Source organism: Lycium barbarum, chromosome 9, assembly GCF_019175385.1.
Source record: "Lycium barbarum isolate Lr01 chromosome 9, ASM1917538v2, whole genome shotgun sequence".
Classification (NCBI taxonomy): Eukaryota; Viridiplantae; Streptophyta; class Magnoliopsida; order Solanales; family Solanaceae; genus Lycium; species Lycium barbarum.
The window spans coordinates 105,333,293-105,360,129 of record NC_083345.1 but is presented as its reverse complement, the minus strand read 5'-3'; the positions used below and the strand labels follow the sequence as shown (position 1 = coordinate 105,360,129).

General features: G+C 39.2%; 2 protein-coding genes across 2 annotated transcripts; both read right to left on the bottom strand.

Annotated features, from left to right (window-relative positions):
• Window positions 1-13,279: 13,279 nt before the first annotated feature.
• Window positions 13,280-17,994, bottom strand: LOC132609243 (apyrase 1-like). Its single transcript, XM_060323120.1, has 9 exons — window positions 17,644-17,994; window positions 16,632-16,760; window positions 16,480-16,536; window positions 16,242-16,334; window positions 15,091-15,296; window positions 14,803-14,894; window positions 14,080-14,297; window positions 13,788-13,977; window positions 13,280-13,697 (listed from the first exon to the last, which is right to left on the bottom strand). Exons 1-9 carry the CDS (start codon window positions 17,992-17,994, stop codon window positions 13,582-13,584), a joined length of 1,452 nt encoding a protein of 483 aa, XP_060179103.1. The 3' UTR covers window positions 13,280-13,581.
• A 5,277-nt stretch (window positions 17,995-23,271) lies between these two features.
• On the bottom strand, window positions 23,272-26,503 carry LOC132612111 (uncharacterized). Its single transcript, XM_060326448.1, has 5 exons — window positions 26,336-26,503; window positions 25,721-25,960; window positions 25,596-25,668; window positions 24,746-25,026; window positions 23,272-23,973 (listed from the first exon to the last, which is right to left on the bottom strand). The coding sequence occupies exons 1-5, from the start codon at window positions 26,501-26,503 to the stop codon at window positions 23,272-23,274; spliced, it is 1,464 nt and encodes a 487-aa protein (XP_060182431.1).
• Between the last annotated feature and the right edge of the window lie 334 nt (window positions 26,504-26,837).

Here is a 26,837-nt window from a genome sequence, read left to right as displayed (position 1 = left end):
CTAGCGCCGCCCATCTCCTTCACCTGACGCCCCACGTTTCTTCTGCCAACTCCACCACCGTCCGACACCTCCACTCACCCGACATCTCTGACGCACACGCACCCCTCTGTCATCTCCACCGCACCTTTACCCCCACGCGTCTGACCTCACCATCTTCGTCTGTCGCCACCACCTGACACACCCATACCCTGACAAACCCACTCCTCTGACACCCACGTTACCCCTGTCACACCCACGCTGCCCTCACCATCACCCCAGCTCGTTTTGTCTCCCCCGCTCCTCTCTCCTTTTTCTTCAACTCAAAAGAGCCAAAACCCTATAAATGGTCGGCGTTGAATCCGAAATGGGACAGGTTGGAAAACCCCCAAAAATTGCCTTGCAAAACCAGAGGTGAACCCGAAATCCCCTTTCAAAAAATGAGTTCTTGAATCCCCATAAATCCCCTACAAAAATAGGGATTTCGAATCGCAAAAAAATGCTCTGAAAATCAAAGTTCTGAAACGAGTTTTGAAACCCCGAAAAAAGCTCTAAAATATGAGTCTTTTAGTCGCCTATAATTCCCCAAAATACGAGTTCTATTAGCAATTTCAATTTTGTTTTATTAAAAAATCAAAATATCAAATCAATTTTATTCTCGTTTACTTTGGTGCTGCTGTGAGTCCGAGCATCGCAAGCTCGGGTTCGGCGGTGTTCGAGGTAGATATCGAAACCCTCGCCTCACTTCGCTGCGCCCAAAGAAGCTCTGTCCGCAGCAAATAAAAATTTTGGGCTAAAAGCCCAACAGCAGCAGCAGCTGGCCCATTTGATTTATTACCCTTTCATTTTATTTTGTGCTCATTGATTTGTATTAGGCAACTAACTTTTTAGTTTTAGATAAATTTGGATCAATTAGTAGGTTTGGTTAGAGAATGGGTAGTTAGTTTAAGGGAAAGAATTAAAAAATATTTTGTGAACATCTTTTAAGATTATCTAAATTATGCACGCGTTTAGCCGAATGCAGTTAATAATACATAATTTTATTTATACTTCTACAAAATGCAAAGTCAATTAATATTTCATCGTTTAGTTTGTTTCAAATATTTATTAAAACATTGGACAAACCTGCGTTTTCTTCTATTTATATATTCTATGCAAATCTTATTTTTGTTTAAAAAGCATTATTATTTAAAGCTTTAGCAATTTTTATAAGTTTTATTCGAAATGACATTTAAAATCTTCTTTTATGTAAATTATTATATTTTTCTAAATCTCATTTTAAGCAACAGTTTATGTTTTCTTTAAAACTTTAGCAGTATTTATAAGCTGTTTTTCTTTAATTTTAAATATTATATTTACATCTTTAGCCCTAATTAATTAACCTAAGTTTGGTCGGATAACCGTAAGTTAACGGATCCTAAAGGATGCCTAACCCCTTCCCTTTAGGATAATATAGAGCCCTTACCTAGAATCACGCTGATTAAGCAGACTAATTGAGGTTTAGTTTTAACTTTGTCTTAGTTAACATTTAGGTGTCCTAATTCACCGTTAAATCAATTAGGTGGCGACTCTTTAAAACAAATAAACAGGAATCACCAATACGTCATACTCTTAAATCTACCCGGTTAAAATGGGGTGTGACAGCTTGGCGACTCTGCTGGGGACTTTAGGCTCTAACCATAACAACTTAGGTTAATAAATGATTTGTGGGATGTTTTGTTTGTTTTGCTTTATTTTGCTTGTATTTTTGATTTATATGCTTTTAAATGTTTTATTATTGTTTTATTCCTTATGTAAATTTTCTATGTAATATGTATGTTATTGCTTTCCTTAAATTGGCATTCCGCTCATATTTTTTCCACTACTGGAAAACTCACACATATTCACACACTTAAAGCGGCTTCGCAGTTTGCGCCCGTGCACTACTAAATTACCCCTTTAGTTGGATTGGTCTTGTGGATTTAGTCGATCGGCGGTGCAGCCGACGGCCACGGACTTTCCACTTCCAAGTTGTCCGCTTGGGGGAGCCTTGTGTCATAGGAAAACCACTCTTAGTCTACCTAGATAGAGCGAAAACCAAAACCTTGTAAGGACATGCATCATTTTAAACCTAGGAATTAGTCAACCTTACCAAATGTCCAAATGAGTCTATGACTCTAAGTGACACTATTCACTATTTATGTGCATTATTTGAAGGACAAATATGTGGATTATGTGGACCTAATACTCCATAGATAAATATTTCAAGGAAACTAACCTTTTGTTGCAGGTTGTTGTGGAGCATTCAAAATTAATGCCGGAGGTTTGAAGACAGCCAAAGGAAATTAGTGGAGTTGAAGTATTAGATATCTTAGATTAACTTTGAATTGTATTATTGACTGGCATGTAATAAATTTTTATTATTCTTGTAAATTAGTTTTAGAAAGAGTTATGGAATGACACATAAAAAACATGTTTGTTCTTTAAATGTTCGTTAGGCCTACCTCTGGCATAAAGAGGTCCCTTGCATTATAGAACGCGATGTATTATGTGCAATAATGTGTTTATATGTAATAATATGTCCTTACAGTATACTGACTCATTTTCTTCTTCTTTCATTGTTTTATTTTTTTTCTTTTAAACTTATTTTCAAAATAAAAAAAGGTTGACTTGTGCTAAAGGGGAACTGGCGGAGCATCCATATTTCACACGGTCTAGAGCCAAGAAATCAGACTCTGACTCATCACTAATCACCTGGTTAACTAAAAAGACTCGTTCTAAAATGGAGCAAAGTTTGATCAATGCAACCACTTCATCTGAGCCATCTCTTAGTTTACCGATCACGAGTGATCCCACATCTTCTAATCAACCAGAAACACATTTGGAGATCATTGCTCGTCTGGAGCGACGAGTTGCTGAATTAAGTCACATGGTACTTCACAACCGGTCATTTTCTCAAACGCCACCACATATGACTCCATCTCATGGGGTTCGTCAGACTTTGCCTATGCCACCTCCATTCCCAAATTTGGACGAACTTAACCAAGCAAATTATTTTACCACCTCTCAGCCGGTTCGTTCCGAACCCCTCACTCAAAATGCTCCCCTTTTATTTACAGCCACCTCTTCAAAAACTCAGTTCATACCGCCGGCACATGATGTTACCAATACACATCAAGTTCCGCCAGTATATACTTATACCACAGCTCCACCCATGACACAAATCCAGGGACAATGTCGCACAGATGTTGATCATTATGTCGAAGTTGAAAATGAGGCACGGTCAATTAATGATGAAATGATAAATAGAAAGCTCAAAAGTTTGGAGGATGCCATGAGAATTTTGCGTGGACTTGGTAGTAACCAAAGCGTGAGATATGAAGAATTATGTGCATTTCCTGAGGTAGAATTGCCACCACGTTACAAGATTCCAAAATTTGAGAAGTTTGATGGGTCGGGGAACCCTTTCTTCCATTTGAAGGTCTATTGTGAAAAGTTGATTGGTGTGGGGAAGAATGAAGGGATAAGAGTCAAACTATTCAATCAGAGTTTGAGTGGAAAAGCCTTGGAGTGGTATTCTAAGCAAGATACAACCAAATGGCGTACTTGGGATGACTTGGCAAATGCTTTTGTGGATCATTACAAGTTTCATGTTGAGATTGCTCCTGACAGAATCTCAATTACAAAGTTAAACAAGAAGTCAATCGAATCATTTCGAGAATATGCTATACGGTGGAGAGAAGAAGCATCTAGGGTACACCCACCCATGGAGGAGACAGAAATGGTTACTTTCTTCATTCAAGCACTAGAACCGGAATACTATGAACGTTTGGTGACAATGAGTGGAAAAACTTTTGCAGAAGTGATCAAAGCTGGGGACATGATCGAAGATGGCATTAAGACAGGGAGAATAACGAGTCTTGCGGCTCTGCAGTCTACTAGTAGGGCTATACAAACAGGTACTCTCGGAAGCGGAAAGAAAAAAGAAAAGGAAGCAGCCTCGGTAATGGCTTTGGGAAACACCTCGTACCACCATCAACGACCCCCGCGATACCAGCCTAACGCTCACCACTCACAATATTTCCAATATTCTCCACATCCCTACGACCAATCTTTGTCATCTTACCAACCTCAATCACCACAAATATCCTACCCTGTTTACAACACACAACCAGCATATCGAGCTCCACGACCACCAACATATCCAGCTCCACCATCACAAACTCATCATCCAAACAATGCATCCGCACCTCGCCCAAATAAACCGTTTCGCAATTTCACACCATTAGGAGAGCCACTGAGCGTTGTTTTTGAAAGGCTGCAAGCTTCAGGCTTAGTATATCCTGTGGAAGGTAGAATTCCAGATCCATTACCCAGAAGCTTTGATCCCACTAAAACATGTGCATATCATTCGGGGGTAAAAGGCCATTCCACTGATCATTGTTACGCATTGAAGCATAAGGTTGAGGATCTTATTGAAGCAAAACAGATCACGGTCAAACCACCAACACCAAATGTGGTTAACAATCCACTCCCGACCCATGATGGGGCCACGATAAATATGATTGGAACAGATGAAAATGTTGACGACCCAACCGAATTTATAGTGTCTGTGGATCGTGTGGAGGATCATGATCTTGTAGCCGTTGCTTTTCCGGCTGTAGTGATAAGGGGTTGTGTGCCTGTCGAGATATTAGGAGCTTCATCAACGCCTGTGGAAGTAGTTCAAGCACCAAATCAGTTACCAGTGCTCGATACAAAAGTCGTACCATGGAATTATCAACAAACCGTGATGGAGTGTCGAGGAAAGGACGCGATCACTGACAAGGTTAAGACATCAGGAATGACAAGGTCTGGAAGATGCTATTCTCCAGAAGAGCTAGTTAGATTGGGGCAAGTTAAGGAAACCAACGTACCTCCCAAAAGGGTCGTGACTGAATTCGAAGCAGAAGAATTTCTGAGGAAAATTAAAGCTAGTGAGTACTCGGTCGTGGATCAGTTGAAAAAGACCAATGCTCAAATTCCTATTCTCTCTTTGCTTTTGAGTTCGGATATGCACAAAAATGCACTGCTGAAGATCTTGAATGAAGCATATGTCCCAAGCGAAACAACTAGTGCGGCGTTAGCTGGGATGATTGAGCGCGTACTTGACAGCCATCGAATCAGCTTCGATAATGAAGAACTACCGCCAGAAGGATGCATGCATAACAAAGCGCTCTATATAACTGTCAAGTGTCGTAACATGTTTGTGGCTAAAGTATTGATTGATGGGGGTTCTGGACTCAACATCTGTCCATTAGCAAGTCTGAAGAAGATCGGATATAATGTTAGTGAGCTCAAGACCAGTGATATGAATATTCGAGCATTTGATGGGGCTCAAAGGCGCCCTATTGGGGAAATAGAGTTGAAAGTGTTGATTGGCCCTGTTGAATTTATTATGGATTTTCAAGTACTTGATATTTCCACGACATACAACATGCTGTTAGGTAGACCGTGGATCCACCTGGCTGGGGCTGTACCATCTACTTTACACCAAACTGTCAAATTCGAGTGGGATCAGCAACAAATATGTATACATGGAGAAGGGGACACATCTTTCTATCTAGAGCAATCCACCCCATTCATCGAGGCAGAAGGAGGGTTCGACGGAGCAGCTTACCACGCTTGGGAGGTTGTGAATGTCACTAAGGAGGGTGAAGTGTGTCAAACTCAAGAGTTCAAAAGATCATGCGCCGCAATTATGGTTGCAAAAGAAATGCTGAGAAATGGGTACCAACCTGGCTTTGGGCTAGGGAAAGCACTAAATGGGCGGGTTGAGCCAGTCGTTCTCCCTACGCAACAGTTTACATTCGGTTTGGGATATGAGCCAACTGAGGAAGAAGTGAAGAAAGCACGAAAGAATAAAAGGAAAGAGATTGCATTGCCAAAAACCATTCCTACCATTGATCAAACTTTCTCAAAACCTTCAGATCTGATTGTTGAAGTTGCCTATGATGATATCGTGGAGGGAGTCAAGAACCTGTTCGTGGAAAATGAAGATGATCATGCGGTGATAATCAAAGACTTTACTGAAATATTGACTTTATAGGCTGCTGAGCCAGGACCGGAATTGCAAAATTGGACTTCTATCTTAGCCCCGGTTCGCTGGGAGTTTCAGTATTTTAAGTTTAAATTTCCTTTTGTAGTAGGCCGGAGGCATCAACTAGAACATTTAGTTCCTTTTGTCATGTTGCCTCTATGTTTTGTTACGGCCTTTTTAAATTAAGATTCTGTCATTTTGTTTGCAACGAACTACGTTTGGCCTGACTTCCTGTTGGATACGTAGGCAGCCCATATCGGGTTCGGCCACTCTTTTCAAATCATTTCAGTATCTTTGTTTGTGGTTGGAACTACGTTTGGCCTGACTTCCCGTTGGATACGTAGGCAACCCACATAGGGTTCGGCCCCTTTATTAAAAAACAAAACAAACTCAAAAATCTTTATGTTCATCACGAACTACGTCTGGCCTGATTCCTTTGGGGATACGTAGGCAACCCGAGGCGGGTGCGGCCCTTCTATTTTAAAATTTTTCAGTTTGTCCAAACATTTTGGTTCCTATAAAATACATAAGGATTTTTATACAAAACTTGGTCTTCCCCACCGCTTAAATTCATGTGTCTTAGTATCTTGAAACTGGGACAAATTTTTTGAAATCGGTCAAATCACTTTCAAAAAATTTTCATTACAATTTTCTCACTTTTCGATCGTTTAGAACCAAGCGTTTCCAGGACTTGAAACTGGGACAAATTTCGAAGTCGGTCAAATCACTTTCAAAAACTTTCGTTATAAGTTCTTGCTTTTCAATTGTCCAGAATCAAGCATCTCCGGGACTGAAACTGGGACAAATTTTAGAAATGGCATAAAAGTTATCTTAAATATTTAACCATTTTTAATAAGAACCTATCCATATTTCTAAAATGTAAATAAATTCAAAAATCAAGTCATTTTACAGATTAGAGCCACTAAGTATTGTCTTTCAAAATCATCCAAATCTCATTACTTTTATTTTTCAAAATACATTTTGTATAACTGAAACTCCCCGGCAAAGCAAAATATGTGGTGAGACATCGAAAAACGTGAACGCGACCGAAACAAGAATCAATTCAAGGGCCAAGTTCCCCGACATGCACAAGTCAACTAACTTTTCTTTTAAACTCACGATTTTTCTTTGATGAAGAAGGTTCAATTAACATGAAGGTTGTGCATATTCGACTCATCTTAAAACTTTAATTATGGGCGTAATCGAAAAGTTAGCTTTCTTCAAAAGGGCAAACATTCTTCAACGTGGATGCAAAGGTAGCTTATGCCGAACGGCGGACGTCGTTCCACTCATCACGAAATTTCGATTGCAACAGTGGACACAAATTCATCTTCTCAACCAAGGGCTGTAAGTATAATTCTTTCAGACCCAGCTATTTATTCTTATCACTAACAGTTGTTTTAGCTCGTGACATTCCTCGATGGATCGAATACATATAATCATGGACACTGACCTTGATCACCTGTTATTGGTTAGAATTCCTCAATTTCATCATCACTTCATACATGTTCAAATCATTATCAAATTCTTTTAGAATGAGATATTTTAATAAGATGACAAAATCGAAATATTGCATCATATATCAAGTTGTGAGGTTAATTGTAGATATAACTTCCGTCACAACGGGACATGGATTAAGATGTGGATATCTTTCCACAATACTATTTCTAAAGTGGACGTGGATTTACATTTACATTGTGGATGCGAGCATGGAAGTGGGAGTAGAATTATATTACAAAAATATACATATAATTGTAGAAAGTGGATACAGATTTATATTTTCGAAAGTAAAAGTGGATTTTTTTTTTGCGCCGTATAATACGGACGTGAAAGTAGATGTAGATTTATTTTATACCGTATAATATGGACATGAAAGTCGACGTGGATTTATATTTTGTATCGTGAAATGCGGACGTGGATTTATATTTTGAACTGTGGAAGTGGACTTGGATTTATTTTTCTGCACCCTGAAAGTGGATGTGGATTTACATTTTTGCACCATGGGAAGTGGACATGATATAGGCACCCACCTTAGAATGCGGGTATTTCAATTTCAAATTCAGGCACCCACCTTAAAATGCGGGTATTTCAAAATTTAATTTAGGCACCCACCTTAGAATGCGGGTATTTCAAAATTTAATTTAGGCACCCACCTTAGAATGCGGGTATTTCAATGTTCAATTCAGGCACCCACCATAGAATGCGGGTATTTCAATGTTCAAATTAGGCACCCACCTTAGAATGCGGGTATGTCAATTTTCAATTTAGGCACCCACCTTAGAATGCGGGTATTTCAAAATTTAATTTAGGCACCCACCTTAGAATGCGGGTATGTCAATTTTCAATTTTAGGCACCCACCTTAGAATGCGGGTATTTCAATGTTCAATTTAGGCACCCACCTTAGAATGCGGGTATGTCAATTTCAATCCAGGCACCCACCTTAGAATGCGGGTATTTCAATGTTCAATTCAGGCACCCACCTCCGAATGCGGGTATCTCATATTTTATTTCAGGCACCCACCTCCGAATGCGGGTATTTTATATTTCAGTTCAGGCGCCCACCTCCGAATGCGGGTATCTTATATTTATTTCAGGCACCCACCTCCGAATGCGGGTATTTTATATTCAAGTCCAGGCACCCACCTCCGAATGCGGGTATCTTATATTTCAGTTCAGGCGCCCACCTCCGAATGCGGGTATTTTATATTTCAGTGCAGGCACCCACCTCCGAATGCGGGTATTTTATATTTCAGTGCAGGCACCCACCTCCGAATGCGGGTATTTTATATTTTTATTTCAGGCACCCACCTCCGAATGCGGGTATTTTATATTCAAGTTCAGGCACCCACCTCCGAATGCGGGAATCTTATATTTCATTTCAGGCGTCCACCCTTGAATGTGGATTCAAGTTTCGAAACAGGGTTGCAAGTGTAACTTCTCCAACCTTGTCTCATTTACACATATATTTCTCTATTGCTAACGATTGTTTTTAGCTGGTGGCTTTGAACGAATATCAAAGTTGGCATCACACATCAAATCGTGGAACTTTTTCTTCGGCAGCGAACTGGGGCAATTTGTCGGGAAGGATAATCAGACTTCCGACACGGGTCAAAGATCTACCTCGAACACTCGTCTCTAATTACAAGTATTCTCTTGCATTTCAGCAATTCAATTTTCAGAATTCTCAAGTTTCTATCATAATACCCAGTGTTATCATAATTCAACACTGGGACAATATTTTGCAAGCTTCGCGCCAATCGGGGTTCAAGTGTCGTAAGTATCCCAGAACTACACTCGACCTGATTCTCGTAAAGCCCGAGATATGTAGGCAACTCAGAGACCGGAGTCCGGTCATAATCCTCTCAAGTTTCCTTTAGCCGGGACAAAATAGGCTACTAAGTCAACGTCTTTGCCCGACAACTCTTTTCATCATTACCGGGCAAAGAGGGACAAGTTGTTGACACCCAATTTTGTCCCGTCTCTCTGCCAAAATACCTATTTTTAAGCTTCTAATATTTTTTGGAAAAAAATAAAAAATATATATTATGTTTACTATAATTATTAGCCTCTTATCAATACCGCCATTGTATCATTCTATCAATTATTATTATTTACCGTATTTTATTATTATTATTATTATTATTATTATTATTATTATTATTATTATTATTCACAATTTTTATCATTTTGGCATTTTACCAGCTTACGCGCACGCATCGCATTTATCTTTGCATAATTAAATAAAAAGTATTTATTTTAGTGCGGATTTTCGAAGAAAAAATAATATATATATTATTACACGGCTATCATAACACCATATGATCTTATTACCCGAGTCTAATAATCACACATTTTTGGTATTAAGTAATATTTTGTCACCCTCGGTATATTCATTAATTAAAATGGGTCTTTTATTCAAATTTAAAGCCAAACTATTTCTTGCACTCGATCCGTATTTTGACTTACCGGACCCCAAATCAAAGTCCGATTAACTCCTAACATTTTTTGGATTAGATCATATTTTTTATCTCAATTTTTAGACCAGTCCATATTTTTAATTCATTAGCCCATTTTTTAATACCCGGTCTAAAAATTGACCTGGTCCATAAATGAACCGGGTCAAACCCATCTCGTCCAAAAAAAGGGGAAAACCCTTATTTCCCCTCATTTCCCATCCCCGCCGTTTCTCCTCCATCTCTTTCCCTCTCCCTTTACCCCTAACCCTAGCGCCGCCCATCTCCTTCACCTGACGCCCCACATTTCTTCTGCCAACTCCACCACCGTCCGACACCTCCACTCACCCGACATCTCTGACGCACACGCACCCCTCTGTCATCTCCACCGCACCTTTACCCCCACGCGTCTGACCTCACCATCTTCGTCTATCGCCACCACCTGACACACCCATACCCTGACACACCCACTCCTCTGACACCCACGTTACCCCTGTCACACCCACGCTGCCCTCACCATCACCCCAGCTCGTTTTGTCTCCCCCGCTCCTCTCTCCTTTTTCTTCAACTCAAAAGAGCCAAAACCCTATAAATGGTCGGCGTTGAATCCGAAATGGGACAGGTTGGAAAACCCCCAAAAATTGCCTTGCAAAACCAGAGGTGAACCCGAAATCCCCTTTCAAAAAATGAGTTCTTGAATCCCCATAAATCCCCTACAAAAATAGGGATTTCGAATCGCAAAAAAATGCTCTGAAAATCAAAGTTCTGAAATGAGTTTTGAAACCCCGAAAAAAGCTCTAAAATATGAGTCTTTTAGTCGCCTATAATTCCCCAAAATACGAGTTCTATTAGCAATTTCAATTTTGTTTTATTATCAAATCAAAATATCAAATCAATTTTATTCTCGTTTACTTTGGTGCTGCTGTGAGTCCGAGCATCGCAAGCTCGGGTTCGGCGGTGTTCGAGGTAGATATCGAAACCCTCGCCTCACTTCGCTGCACCCAAAGAAGCTCTGTCCGCAGCAAATAAAAATTTTGGGCTAAAAGCCCAACAGCAGCAGCAGCTGGCCCATTTCATTTATTACCCTTTCATTTTATTTTGTGCTCATTGATTTGTATTAGGCAACTAACTTTTTAGTTTTAGATAAATTTGGATCAATTAGTAGGTTTGGTTAGAGAATGGGTAGTTAGTTTAAGGGAAAGAATTAAAAAATATTTTGTGAACATCTTTTAAGATTATCTAAATTATGCACGCGTTTAGCCGAATGCAGTTAATAATACATAATTTTATTTATACTTCTAAAAAATGCAAAGTCAATTAATATTTCATCGTTTAGTTTGTTTCAAATATTTATTAAAACATTGGACAAACCTGCGTTTTCTTCTATTTATATATTCTATGCAAATCTTATTTTTGTTTAAAAAGCATTATTATTTAAAGCTTTAGCAATTTTTATAAGTTTTATTCGAAATGACATTTAAAATCTTCTTTTATGTAAATTATTATATTTTTCTAAATCTCATTTTAAGCAACAGTTTATGTTTTCTTTAAAACTTTAGCAGTATTTATAAGCTGTTTTTCTTTAATTTTAAATATTATATTTGCATCTTTAGCCCTAATTAATTAACCTAAGTTTGATCGGATAACCGTAAGTTAACGGATCCTAAAGGATGCCTAACCCCTTCCCTTTAGGATAATATAGAGCCCTTACCTAGAATCACGCTGATTAAGCAGACTATTAATTGAGGTTTAGTTTTAACTTTGTCTTAGTTAACATTTAGGTGTCCTAATTCACCGTTAAATCAATTAGGTGGCGACTCTTTAAAACAAATAAACAGGAATCACCAATACGTCATACTCTTAAATCTACCCGGTTAAAATGGGGTGTGACAACTAGCTCAAACCCATTTGACTCACCTAACTCGCCTAAGCTTTAATGGGTTTGAGATAGAGTGATTTTGAAGATGGACTTATTTGGGCTAGCCCAAGTTGACCTATCACAAATCATCAGCCCAAACTAGCCCATCAACTGAGCCAAACTGACCCATCAATTGTCCTCCATGCATATATATAAAAGCTACAAAACATGATTAACTTCTTTTTTAATTATTATTTAAATTTATTTTTGTAATTATTTTATTTTTAAAAATGTTTATTTTTAATTTTTTAGAAAAAAATATTTCTAGATTTGCTCCGTGTGAATTAGTGTTGGATCGTAAGCACCTCGAGACTGACCTCTAAGAATTATTGAATGACAAGCCTTTTCTATACCCTGTGAATTATGAACTTCACTCCATACTCTGCCCAGGCAAGACAATATTTTAGGTTCACCTCATCTATGGTGTTAGCCTTACAAAACTAGTTAGCATGCAATACCCATTTAATTTCATTAGTGATATACGTATGAAAAAATGTTCATATCACTGTAGCTCTAACTTATGTTTATTAAGCTAGTTTGGAACTAGCATTTTGTTTGTGTCTGATCAAATTTAAAATTACAAGATACTTATTCTAGTAGCAACAGATACTTATTCTCTTCACACAGTAACTAAACTAGTATTGTAGTACTAATTAATTGCCTTGAGTTTGCAGTCATGTCTCCTGAAGTAAATGATGCTTTATTATTAATAGTTGCTCTCTTAAATGGCAAATCTCGAATACCGTACCGAAATTTACCGAACCGAACTTTTTTCGATTCGATATTTGGTATTTACTTTCAATTACTGAACCCGAATTTTGAAAACACCGAACCAAATACCGAACGCCCACCCCTACTTATGAGGAAATATTTACAGTGAATATCTTTATAATTTTGAGTAAAAACATACGTTTGAGTTTTATATAGAAAAAAAAGCATTTAAAGTTGATTTTTTCAAAACACCGTTTATTTAGAAAAATATGAGCAAGAGAATATTTGCAATAAAAGAATATCGATATTTTTAGTTTCTCAAAATGTTGAAAAGGTGAATTAAGTTGGAGGGATTGAGTTATGATCTTTCATTTAGCCTATCTTGACCCAGCCCATCTTAACCCAAACAAGCTTTGGGCAGGATTTCGACATGAGAAATTGCTGAATTGACTCTCTTGCAAGGTCCAATGAGACGAACATTATATACATAATAGCAAAAAGTTCTAGTAAATCAACTTCCTCGGTGGTCTTTATCTCCCACTAGTTAAAAAAAAAAAAAAAAACCTGCGGCGACGTATTGTCAATATTAAAGAAAATTAGATGTGGATGCCCGTGCAAGCCCAAGTTTGATACAGGTCAAGATGGGGACAGACAAAGAGAAGTGAACGACGAACATTTTATGATCTACAAGAATGACATAAATTTATGAATCTATCAATATCGTGAAACAAATCAGTTCTCCTATAGTATAATCACAAACAGATTTTATCATTATTCTTAGCCACCTACCCCCTTGGAATAAAAGGGGAAACAATCGTGATTTGCTTGGACCAGGCTTCCAACTATATGGCAAGGATGACGTTCTCGAGCACGATGAGCCCAGTTGCCCAGTTGCAGGTTGGAAATAGCTGATAGTTGATAACCACAAGCCAATGAAAGGCAAAACTGAATGTGTTAATCTAAGTTAATTCATTGATGACGCGACTTCAATGGCACTACCTAATGGCCATGCTGCTTCAACCAGGGAATTCTTGTATTTCACCTTTTTCACCAATGTCATTTCTTGAAGAGCATCAAGTCCTGTCCAATAAAGTATTTAATGACTAACTGAAACATACTAAAAATGCTATGTAAATAGTGTATTTCCCGAAGGATGAATCTCATCTTTACCAAATCCATCCACAAGTAGTGTGTACTGGTAGACAAGATCCATGCACAAGTATGGCAAGTTATCTGGATCCACACGAGGAAATGTAGCTTTGGCATCATCAATTCTAGTATCACAAGCACGTCTAGCTGCACTCTCAAAGTTAATTGGACGAACTTTAGCAACAGCTACATTTGGATCAACAAAACCAACCTGTGCCCACAAGATGTTATATCAGTTGCAAAACCATAGAAAAACTAGGGCATTTATCCTTTCTTGGAATAGAAGCTCATCAAACTCAGTGGTGACTCGTACCTCAGCAGCTCTATCAAAGAAAAATGAGGCAACAAACATATTCTTCTGACCATCTCCACCTCCACCGTTCCACACCCCACCAAAGGTGCATTTCATGTGGGTGCATGTTGTTTCGTTAACTTTCAGCGCCTTCAGGGCTACCAACCTACAATTCGTCATGCTTGAACCCTGAGACATAGCCGATGCTGGGTAAACCTTTCCTCCATACTTGTAGGACCCTTGTAGATGAAAAACATTGTCAAGACACAGTTGCTTATATAGGATAATATAGTTAGAGAAATAATTCCAGGACCAGCAGGAGTCACAGGCTTTTTGTAAATTAGGTATTCTGTGGTCCTACTTTCTACAACTTACCAGATGACTAAAAACGTAATTGGAACATTTAAGACCAACCTTGATTTTGGGGGCATATTTTGAACTGGATAGTCAAAAGGCCATTACTTGGGAATAAAACTGAGTGACTTGATCATAAGAGTAACGAAACATCCAAGGCCAACCTAGATTTTGGGGGCAAACAAAAGTTGAAACTTCACAAAGAGAAGAGGGGATTTCCTCTTACTGTTTTTGTGGATCGTTAAGAGAAAGTTTTTTTCTCTTATTCATTGAGAGAGAGAGACCAGAGAGCGGGAGGGGGGAAGGTAACTGATGCTTTAAAAAGGACCATCGCACCAAAAGAAGCAACTATGGGACAGAATACAACAGCACTGAGAAAAATAGTAATACCATGATGCCCTGTTAAGATGCAAGGACTGCCAGATTCCTTAGTCACCTTCAGAATTTCAGCTCGAGCTGCTAGCAATCCATAACGCAAATAACTGCAAACAAGATGGATAAATCACATTAAAGATGTGCAATAAAAGGGTGAGTAAACACATGGAGATACACATGTCCAGATAACAAGTGAAATGCCAATAAGTCAGACCAGAAATTCAAGGTAAATTTACAAAATGCCAACTGGGTAGCCTGACATTTTCTGAGAATGTATACTTCTTTATAAGAGATCAGACGGACCTGTGAACATAGAGGTAATATTTTGCCCCCTTGAGATACATTTCTTGCACGTACGTATTATCTCCATCTGATAGCTTTGGAGCCTTTTGAGCATCTGACTCTGAGATGGCATATGCCATTTGTACTGAGCCACCTCCAAGATCTACCACTCCAACTGTATCAGAATATTTTCTACCCAAATTGCCTACCAAATAATTGATGGTGACCTGCACAGACATTTGTAATAAAAATTCAGCTAATTGTATCAATTGATTGTCTGTATCCCACTGTCAGTTTATGAACACAAGGTTAGATGATTTCTATAACCCATGTGGTTGGATTAAAGATCAAATAAAAATAATACAAATGTGATCCGATCTATCTACATATGCAATTATCTTAAATAGCGAAACAGTTTTACTAGTAATGCAAGCCTCGTTACGTATCTTGCACTAGCTTAGTAGGTAACGACACATAGACATCTATTTAAAGAGTAGGACGAATCAAGCTAAGAAAGCACAAAGAGAGGATGCTTCTTAATTCGTCCCAAATTCATCAACACAAGTAGCAAACTAATAGGATAGCTAACGCTAAATAACCTCGAATCAAGTGTAAACTAATAGTTTGCATAACCTAGAATGTGTATGCCCTTGTTTATCTATCCAAGCCTCCAATCAACAGCAAGATCAAGTTTCTATCCATGTGGTTCACTCCTATCATGTTGAATCATGCAAACTGCTTAGACACTTTTTATTTGTTTATTACAGGTCCACAACACATTCTCTCATTGAGGGATTCTTTTTGTTGTGTCACGTACTTGAAAATATTCAATTGACGTTTTGTAGTGAACATTTCTGATAAAGAAAAAAAAAAGGTTCACTACAATAACTCTACCTACTCTAGTACCACATTGGATTATGTAAATACTTAATTGTTAGCCTACATCTGAGGATAAAGATTCAACGACCTTGAATTAACTAATCAACATCACACGAGAGGTAAACTACCACAAAATGGATCCTTGAAAAGAGACCATAACCACTGCTTCACTTTTTTGCTTCTCTCTAGTCTCTAAGTATCTCATATTTAAATTAAAGCATCTCTAACTTCGAATGGTATGGTAGTTTCACGTACAAAGAAGAACAGAACAAGTTGAGGTTCACATTACATACCCATTGGTAAGCACCTTCCTGATTCCCGTCAAGAACAGTAATCCAACTCGCCTTTGACTTGAGGCTGCTTTTGCTCTTTAGAAAATCCCTCACCTTCAAATGAGAATTTTGTGATTCTAAGTATTCAGAAATCCAATATCCAATATAGAAAAGAAAACTGAAAATTCTAACATAAGACATGCCCAAACGGAAAGAAAGCCTATTACGAATGATGGTCTAAGAAAGGAATCAATTTTACCGCTTGAAGAATCTTGTCAGATGCATTACCTCCCAACTGCCTCAAACCTGCAGTTGCCTAGATAGATTCCACATTAGTATTCAGATATTGAGCAGGCTAAAGAATCTAACTTTCAATCGTATGAAATAACTCTAATAACAGTATCCACTCACCCCAACTCTGACTGGTGTGTTACTGCGCAAATCCATCGGAACTACATCCTCTGCTTTCTCCAGAAGTGGCTGAAGAGATTTTGCAGCCGCTGCAGGGTCACTAGCAAATGCACTCAAACCTGGTTTTTTCTGTAGTGTCAAAACCAACTAGATGAACATTTGGTGCCAAGAGAAAGCCTTTACACAATATATAGCAACTCATTTGAAACAAACTTACAGGGTACATTCAGTATGGAGCAATTTTTTTTTTTTGGGAAGGTAACAACTAGTATGGACCAAAATTTTCTATGAGAATTGGTTTTTGTGGAAATGTTTTACCTTGGGAAAAGCTAATTAACAATGCCGGTTGTGTATAAGAGTAGGCGGCATATTATAATGTACAATGAGAAGTAAGGGGTTGTTTGGTAGGACGTATTAGAGAAAATAATGCATGTGTTACCTTTGGTATTACTAATCCCTTGTTTGGTACATTCTTTCAACCTGTGTATAACTAATGCAAGTATTGGTTATACACTCTATTTGGTATTATCTTATGTATAATTAGCACATAGCAAACCACGGAATTAGCAATACCAAGGTTATTAATGCATGGATAAGCATGGTTAACGAAATTATGCAATGCATGTTATTTTTAATAGACCACACCAAACAGTCGATAAGAAATAATCTCAACATAACTAATCCCTGCATTACTAATACACCCTATTCAGTACTATTCTTATACACCCTACCAAACGACCCCTAAGAGTATAAGTATAATGTCTTGATGACGCTCTTGAGTGATAAAGGTTAACAACAATAATTGAAGTTAAAGTTTCTGTAATTGTCAAGTAAATTGACTTCCAAGTGACAAAAGGTAGTAAGTTGATTTCATTAACAAAAGTAATTCCTGCAAAACAATTGTCACAAAAATACACCCAAAAAGTAGAACAGAAAGAAATTATGGACTCCATTTGAGCAGCATTTTCAAGATTTTTTTTTTTTTTTAATAAACCTCAAAATACAAAATTACCTGGAGGAAGAGCTCGAGATCATTGCCAATGGGAACAAGATCCAAGTGCTGATCAAAACAGAAAACATGAACCCTACTACCAGAACTACCCGCATCAAATATAACCGCATAATTTCTAGATCCAAACTTGGGAGAAAACTTCCTATTAACTGACCCCATTGAATCAGAAGGGTAACTCGTTGGCATTACAAAAAGCACAAAACAAACAAGCAACATAGGAACTGAAATCACAAGAATCACTCCACGGTATCTATGGATCTTATCGGAAAATGAGTCACCCCCGTATTGCTGCCTGTTGCGTTTCAACATTTTCTCATGCTCCATTTGAAGTGGGTCAGGGTCCTGTTGCATATGCTCTAAAAGTCAGACCGATACAAGATTTGAAGTTTATGGGTTCCTACAGTAATCTCAAATTAATTTACAATAAAGTTTATGAGTTCCTGCAGTAATCTCAAATTAGTTTACAATGAAGTTTATGAGTTCCTACAGTAATCTCAAATTAGTTTACAATGAAACTTATGGGTTCCTACCGTAATCTCAAATTAGTTTACAATGAAGTTTATGAGTTCCTACAGTAATCTCAAATTAGTTTACAATGAAACTTATGGGTTCCTACCGTAATCTCAAATTAATATACAATGAAGTTTATGAGTTCCTACAATGATAATTGGGTTTTCACAATCAAATATTTATTAAATTTTAATGAACTTTTTAATACAGGGTATGAGCAAAAACCACTAGGTTCCCGGAACACATACCCAAAGAGTTGGATCCGCCCTTGCTAAAAGTCGGAGGCATATCCAACATTTGAAGTTTATGGGTTCCTACTTGCTACGGTATTCACAAATTAATTTACAATAATAATTGGGTTTTCACAATCAAATATTATAACATTTTAATAAACTTTTGAATACAGGGTATGAGCAAAAACTACTGAGTTCCGGGGAACCCTTTACAATGATAACTGGGTTCACAATCAAATACTACTAACATTTTAATGAACTTTTTAATACATATACATTTCAGAATCAAACATTTACAACATTTTAATGAACTTTTTAATAGGGTATGAACAAAAACTAGTGGGTGCCCGGGAACCCATACCTGAAGAGCTGGATCTAAAAGTTCGGCTGCTGATGGTGATCGGTATCGGATCTGACCGTTACCCGCCGGTTTCTTCGACTGAGTTTCTTGTATTGACTCCAGTTCTTCTTACTTTGAAATTGTATAGTAGGAACGGCTGTTAATTGGGGGAAAAAGCAAAATGCCGCTCCTGTAGTGATATTTGCTTTCAGAATTTTAGCTTTATTTGCTCATTTGGGTATCTGATTTTGATGGCAAAGGGGTTGATCCGAGAGTATAGGATAAGCAAAGTGTAGTTTCTTCAGTGAGGAAGAAGAGGGACTTTCGGGTTTACGTCTCTGAGGAAAGGGTCCGAACCAAAATGCCCCAAAAAAATCATTTTCAACCAAAATATTCCAATAAAAAAAATATATATATATTACAAAAGTATCTTTAGCACAGTAAAATATTGCACTATAGCTCTTCACGGAGACGGAGCCACTAAGTGCTATAGCGCAATATTTTACTGCGCTACAGGACTCCGCCATTTTCCAAAACATTACATTTTCACTCCTTTTTACGTAGTTTATCTTTTTTACTAGTTTAGCCGTATATTAATCATGCTTTGAGATTCCGAAACTTCAATATTTTATATAGAATTCTAGTTATATTTGTACAATTAATAAAATAGGCTCAACACATCAAGAATACGCAATACTTTGGATTGTCGTTTTAGTGATTGAAAAGTGCTCGAAGTCCATTTTTGTTTGAAGACTTGTAGTCATTAACTTTAAGTTATTTATCTTTTAGGGTTTCGTCTTATTTTTAAATTAATGCTTAACTTTATTTCGAATGTGTCACGTTTTTTTTTATTATCAATTTAGGATGTGAAACTATAAACAATAATAAAGACTAAGATAATATTTATAAATATGCAAAAAATAGATAATATTTACGATAAATTGTACAACACTAATGTACATACACTATCGAGGATGGGTCCCACATATAGTATAAAGATGATGGAGGTCTTCAAGATAAGCACCGCGCATCTTCCGGACACTCTCGAATCAAGCTATCAACTTGTAAGACTCTACACCCTGAATGGAATGTAGCAAGAGTAGTATTAGTACAACACTAGTACTGGTAAGTATCATAGGCCGACAACTATTAGGAAATCATAAAAGCAATAGGCAATAACAGATAATCATGGTAGGCGACAAATAGGCAAAGATCACAAAGGTACAAGGAACATATAATCTTCACTCATATTCTAACCACAACATAACTACCGAGCATCTCTAATACCTCCCGATACATCTACTCACTAGAGATGCTCTATCTACAAGAAACATGATAAGATAAAATCGATCCTACGCAGCCCTAACCAAGATTGAGTCTAACCGCAATTACACCTGCATACTAGCCTCATTTATACACGAGCCACTACTAAGAAACAACTACCCCCTCCTTAGAACACACACTCTACTCCAGTCACGACCTACGAAACCTTCTATCGCAATATAACTACATCACCACAGTTTTACAACAACATCTATAGGGCACAAGAGGCCACACTTCCTTACTCCAAAAATTTACCACTAAGATCTAGCCTCAACCCAGTCTACCGACTCCTTACCCACTAACCACATAGTAATCGCTCTGGCATGATCGATAGTCCAAGATGCAGTACGACGACACCTATCCCAATCTCCCTCCAACTAGCCATCCATCATTTACGCCACTCAACAAATAACACAATAATACACAGGGTCACGGATGATCGACATCAAACCAAATATACCACCAAGAGGATATAATATGTATGCAAATGTGATGCAATGCAATAACACGCACATGCTCTGCGGGGACGATGTCCACCTCTCGGCAGTCATGACTCATGGGGGACCGCTAAGTCCATGTACCATCATTCCGTATCACACAGCCTAGAATGACTCATCAATCTCCTTGCTAACCACTTAGTTTCACAAAGCATAGAGATGGCTACGAAATATAACAATGTTGCATGAATCATACTTACCTCCGTCATCACCATCTTCCAATATCAAGATGAAACAGTTATATCATGGATATAAGAAAGTATGCTACGCAATTAGAATGTTAATGAACACATGAATTCCAGTCGATCCACACACGGACAACCAACATAGTATAAGTAACACATGAATCCTTTCCTTCCGACTAGCCTCCCATAATACATAGAACCGCCAATTTACACTTGAAAGTCAAGTTTAACCTAGAGATTTCTAACAGGCATCGAGCCCATAAGTCACACAACAGTACCAACCTAAGAATTTCATCCTAACTTCTTGTCCGAAGACCTAGGCATGCTTTCTCCATTGCTGCCTATTGCAACATCATGAAATATTAATAAGAGTCTACACAAGTAAGCCGTAACCTACCTCGAGGCCGAGCAGGTGTCGCGAATATCCATCGAACTTCATCTCCTATCCTCGTAAAGAAATGTAGATCTGAGCGGTCTAGGAACGATAAGTAATTCAAGTAAGTAAGCGTTGGGGAATTTGGGTTCGTAAGGGTAAGACCATAATTTATCGAATCATATTCCTAAATCTCCATTTATTACCAATTAACCCTTTCCTATAGAAATCCATGTTAATAATTAATCAAAAATATCCCTTGCAGTTTATATTCACAATATTAAGATCCATCAACTAACTTATTTGGAAACAAGAAAATTTAGCTCTTAGAAACTTTGTCCTTAATCTAATCTAGAAATAAACAAGCTTTCTTCCCATAAAGATGCTATACTATGTTAAGAATACCCATTAGCTATTTTAGGACTTTCAAGAAATTTGGGGAAACCTTTTCTTAATACTTGCCATTTTCAAGACTATAAGGAAAATTGGAGAAAGAATTTAAGAAAAATGAAATGAGTGATTAGTGAAGGTTACCTTTACAAATAGTCAAGTCTATAGGGCTGGAAAAATCCCAAGTGGCGGCTACATAGTTTAGAAATGAGGAATTTTAGGTCAAGTCCCAAAATGAGGCTTCAAATAGGGTCAGAACTGGTTGTCGACCACTACGGCGGTCAATGTGTCGCTACAACGGTACTGCTTCGGTGGTATTTATACCGCTGGGGAGGTCCTTTGACATTTGCATACCTCTACTATGGCGGGGCAAATGTAGCTATAGAGTGAAAGCTATGGCAGTCAGCCAACTGCTATGGCAGTTATCTGAGGCCCGGTGGCCCAAATCCGATATTTTAACTTCTTTTCTTACGTCGGGTCCGATTTGGCAAAGGTTTTACCAAGTACAAGTAATGAATCGCATATGCTTTGGGAGCCAAGGCTGCGAATTTTTTAGAATTACGGTAAGGGCCAAACGGGTTATTACAGAACTGGTCCCAATGACCACGAAAGTCAATAACACATGCTCTCAACATATCCTCGAGCACCTGGATAGTCCACTCGGACTGACCATAATTCTGGGGATGAAGAGTTGTACTCAGGTCCCACTGATTACCCAACTCTGCCTGCAATGACCTCCAAAAGTTAGAAGTAAACTGGGGACCTCGATCTGAGATGATGGAAATAGGAACCCCGTGCAGTCGCACAATCTCACGGATTTAAATCCTAGCCAACTTATCTGCTTTATAAGTAACCTAAACAAGGATGAAATGAACAAACTTAGTCAACCGATCAACAATAACCCACACTAAGTCAAACTTTCCCAGGGTCTTTGAAAGACCCACAACGAAATCCATGGCAATCCTCTCTCACTTCCACTCAGGAATGGGTATCCTCTGAAGTACACCACCAGATTGCTTGTGTTTATAATTGACTTGCTGACAATTCCCACACTTAGCAACAAAATCTACAATATCTCTCTTCACCCGACCCACTAGTAGCGCTACCTCGAATCACGATACATCTTAGTCACCCATGGATGAATAGAATACCTGGAGTGAGCCTTCTTCAATATCAATCGAATCAGACTACCCACACGAGGAACGCACACCCATCCCTTGATCCTCAAAATCCCCTCACTATCAAGCATGTCCTCCTTAGCCTCACTTCTTAAAACCTTATCACGAATCTTACATAACTGAGCATCCTCAAATTGTTAGGCCCTAATCCTTTCCAAGAGAGACGACCTCGCCTCAACACATGCTAAAACTCTGCCTGGATCTGAAATATCGAGACACACAAAGGTGCTAGCCAGAGTCTAAACCTCCATGGCTAAAGGACGCTCAGAAGCAACCAATCGAGCTAGACTGCCCATACTCACTACCTTGCAACTCAAGGCATCGGCTACTACATTAGCTTTACCCGGATGGTAAAGTATAGTGATATCATAATCCTTAAGAAGCTCCATCTACTTACATTGCCTAGAGTTGAGATCCTTCTGACTGAACACGTGTTGATGGTTTTGGTGATCGGTAAACACCTCACAGTGGACCCTATATATATAATGCCTCCAAATCTTCAAAGTGAAGAATACTGTTATCAATGCCAAATCGTGAGTAGGGTAGTTCTTCTCATGGATCTTCAACTGACACGAAGCATAGGCGATGACCTTGCCCTCCTACATCAACACAACTCCAAAGCCAACTCGAGATGCATTAAAATAAATGGATAAATCCTTACCCTCCACGGATAATGCCAATATCGGAATAATGGTCAATGGAGTGTTGAGTTTTCGAAAGTTTTCTTCACATGCATCAGACCACTGGAAGGGAACTTCCTTCTGAGTCAATCTGGTCAAGTGAGAAGCAATCGTAGCAAACTCCTTCACAAATATAATGTAGTAACTGGCCAAATCCACGAAGCTATGAATCTCGATCACGGTAGTGGTCCTCACCCAATCTCTAACAACCTCAATCTTCTTAGGATCAACTATGAGCCCGTCTTTTGACACGAAGTGGCCAAAGAATGCCATAGAATCAAGCCAGAACTCGCACTTCAAAAACTTGGCATAAAGCCCTTTCTCTCTCAACAAATCAAGGACAATTCTCAAATGATGCTCATACTCATCTCTACTCTTGGAATAAAACGAGATATCACCAATAAACACTATAATGAAGGAGTGCAAATATGGCTTGAAAATGTCATTCATCAAGTCCATGAAAGCTGCTAGGGCATTCGTAAACCCAAATGACATCACCAAGAACTCGTAATGACCATAACGAGTCTTGAAAGCCGTCTTCGAGATATCCTCAGCCTGAATCTTCAGCTGATAGTAGCCTGGCCTCAAATCAATCTTCAAAAATACCGAAGCACCCTGAAGCTGGTCGAACAAATCATAAATATGAGGAATCAAATACTTCTTACGAATGGTGACCTTGTTCAACTAATGGTAATCTATGCACATCCTTATCATACAGTCTTTCTTTTTTACAAAAAAAAATAGGAGACGCTCGGTCTAATGAACCCCTTGCTCAGAAGATCCTACAACTGCTCTTTCAACTCTCTCAACTCAGCAGGTGCCATCCTATAAAGAGGAATAGAAATAGGGAGCCTGCCCGGCTCCAAGTCGATACAGAAATCAATGTCACGTTTGGGTGGCATACCCGGCAAATCAGAAGGAAAGACCCCCGCGAACTCATTCACAATAGGCATGGACTCAGGGATATGGGACAAATAGGCCAAACACCCCTTATCGACTAACCTCTTCGCGCAGAGATAAGAGATGATCTTCTTTGGAGTGGGACTCAGAGCAACCCTTTACCCAAGTCTAGGAATCCCAGGAATAGCTAAAGTGACTGTCTTGGCATGATAGTCCAAGATCGCGTGATACGATGACAACCAAGTCATACCCAGGATAATATCAAAATCTAACATATCCAAAATCATCAAGTCTTCTCACGTGTCGTATTAAAAGTAACTAAACAAGACCGATAGACTCGATCAACTAAAGCAAAATCTCCTATCGGAGTAGACATATGAATAGGCATATCAAGACGATCACTAGTCAAATCCCAACCAATAGAATGATAAATAGACTCATAAGAGAAAGTCGACCCGGGATCAAACAAGATTGAAGCCGGCCGATGACAAACAAAAATAGTACCTGAGATCACAGCATCAGAAGCCTCAACCTCAAGCCTACCCCAAAAAGCATAGCAATGTGCCCCACCACGGCCACTCTGGCTAAACTCCGCTCCTCCTCGAGAGACTGGGGAACCACCCCTACCTGACTGGTGTCCACCTCTAGACGAATGAGAACCACCGTAGCCTGAATGAGCACCGCCTCTCGCTGAAGAACTACCCCGGCTACTAAATGGTGCCGGAGTCCTCGGGGTCTGAAACCGGGAACCTGTAGGAAAATAGCTACTGAAAACTATAAAGAACAAGAAGAAAAATGCAGAAAATATCAAATAGGTTTTTCATTTATAAGATACCCATATATATATATATATATATATATATATATATATATATATATTTTCTCTCCTCTGCAGGTGGATTTTTGTACCAGACTAATAACAGAAAGACACCTAGGCAAGAAATATTAGGGAAAAAACATAAATAGAGGCTAGACATGGATGGGTCATAAAATGGGCCGGCTTTAGGAGCTATTTCTACAACTGCTTAAATAAAAGAGAAATTGTAATTTCCAACTACGGCCTATCTAACTGAGCCCAATAACATTGTAAAACCGTTTTTCCTCTTCGGATCAACAACACCGATGATCCGCTACCGAACCCTGCTTGAACCCACTTTATCTAGGTCTGGTGCAGTCTCTCATCAAGTGTTCGGGATCGCCACATACATAACAAGACCTGGGAACTGGAGGTGAATACACAAAAGCTGATGTACCAGAGGGACCACCTCGGTCGCCGCCCCGTTCAGTCTGCATTGCAGGCATCTTGTGGTGGTCCTTCTAGACCCAATGGTTATGGAGCTAACTGATAGGGTCTGGAAGACTGTCCCTCGCCCCTATAACTGCCAGGCTGATGTGGCCTCTTTTCACTAGATCATCCTAAAAAATGAGCCTTGGCAAACTCAACACTCACGACATGATCAACGATTACCTGAAAAGAAGAACCCATGGCCACAAGCTGGAGACAAGCAATATGGAGTTGAAGCACAAGTACACCAATAAATCTACGAACCCTCTCCGCCTCAGTAGGAACTAACTGGGTTGTATACCTAGCCAAAAATAGAAATATGGCTTCATACTCTAATATGGACATTTCACTCTGCTGCAAATAGGAGAACTCATCTCTGCGCTCGTCCCTCAAAGTACGCAGCACGTACTTCTCCAAAAAATCCTGATGGAATTAGGTCCAGGTGAGTGGAGATGCATCAATAGGCCAGCCCTCAATATAATATCTCCACCAAGTCTTTGTGTCGCCGCGAAATTGAAAGGACACATAATCCACGCCGTGAGACTCCACAATGCCCATTTTATAAAGCCTACCATGCATCTCCACTATAAACTCGTAAGCATCCTCATTGCGTGTGCTAAAGAATCTAGGCGGCTCCATCTTCAAAAATTTGCCGACAATGTCCTGATCCCCAACTGTCAGGGTCTAAGCTGCTACAGGTCTGGAAACACCCTCAGGCGCTGGGATACCATCTATACGTGGAGCCATGGCAGCAAGAAGCTGCATCCCCATAGTCTGGCCCTACTCGGGAGTCCGTACCCCCACTCTAGTCTGGGAACCACCACCAGGTGTAAGGGCACCGCCTATGGCATGTTGCCCATCAAGATGTAGAAGCATCCTGGCCATGACATCCTGGAAGGCTGCATCTGACCTACCCTCGGGGTGGGTATGGGCTTGCCCCACACCTCCTCCGACTGCCTGTGCCATCTCTGGGTGCTGTGCTGGCAAAAGCTCTAGAGATATTGATCGTGCTCATCCCTATCTAGCTGCAGGGGCCTTGCCCCTGGCCGGTGCATCTCCACAGCCTCTAGCCTGGCCGTGGCCTCTCGCATGTCCTCGTCTCCTAATGCCTGCCTAAGTAGCGAGCTCGGGCACCTCATCCCTCGCAATAGTGGTGTGTGTCCTCACCATCTATGAGAGAATAGAATAAATTAGATACCAATTTAAAAGTTCCAGTTACCAATTTGAATAAAGTAGAACGAAAGAATGTGAAGTTTTCTAAATGTCTTATTGCCTCTCGCGGATAAGTACGGAGCTCATC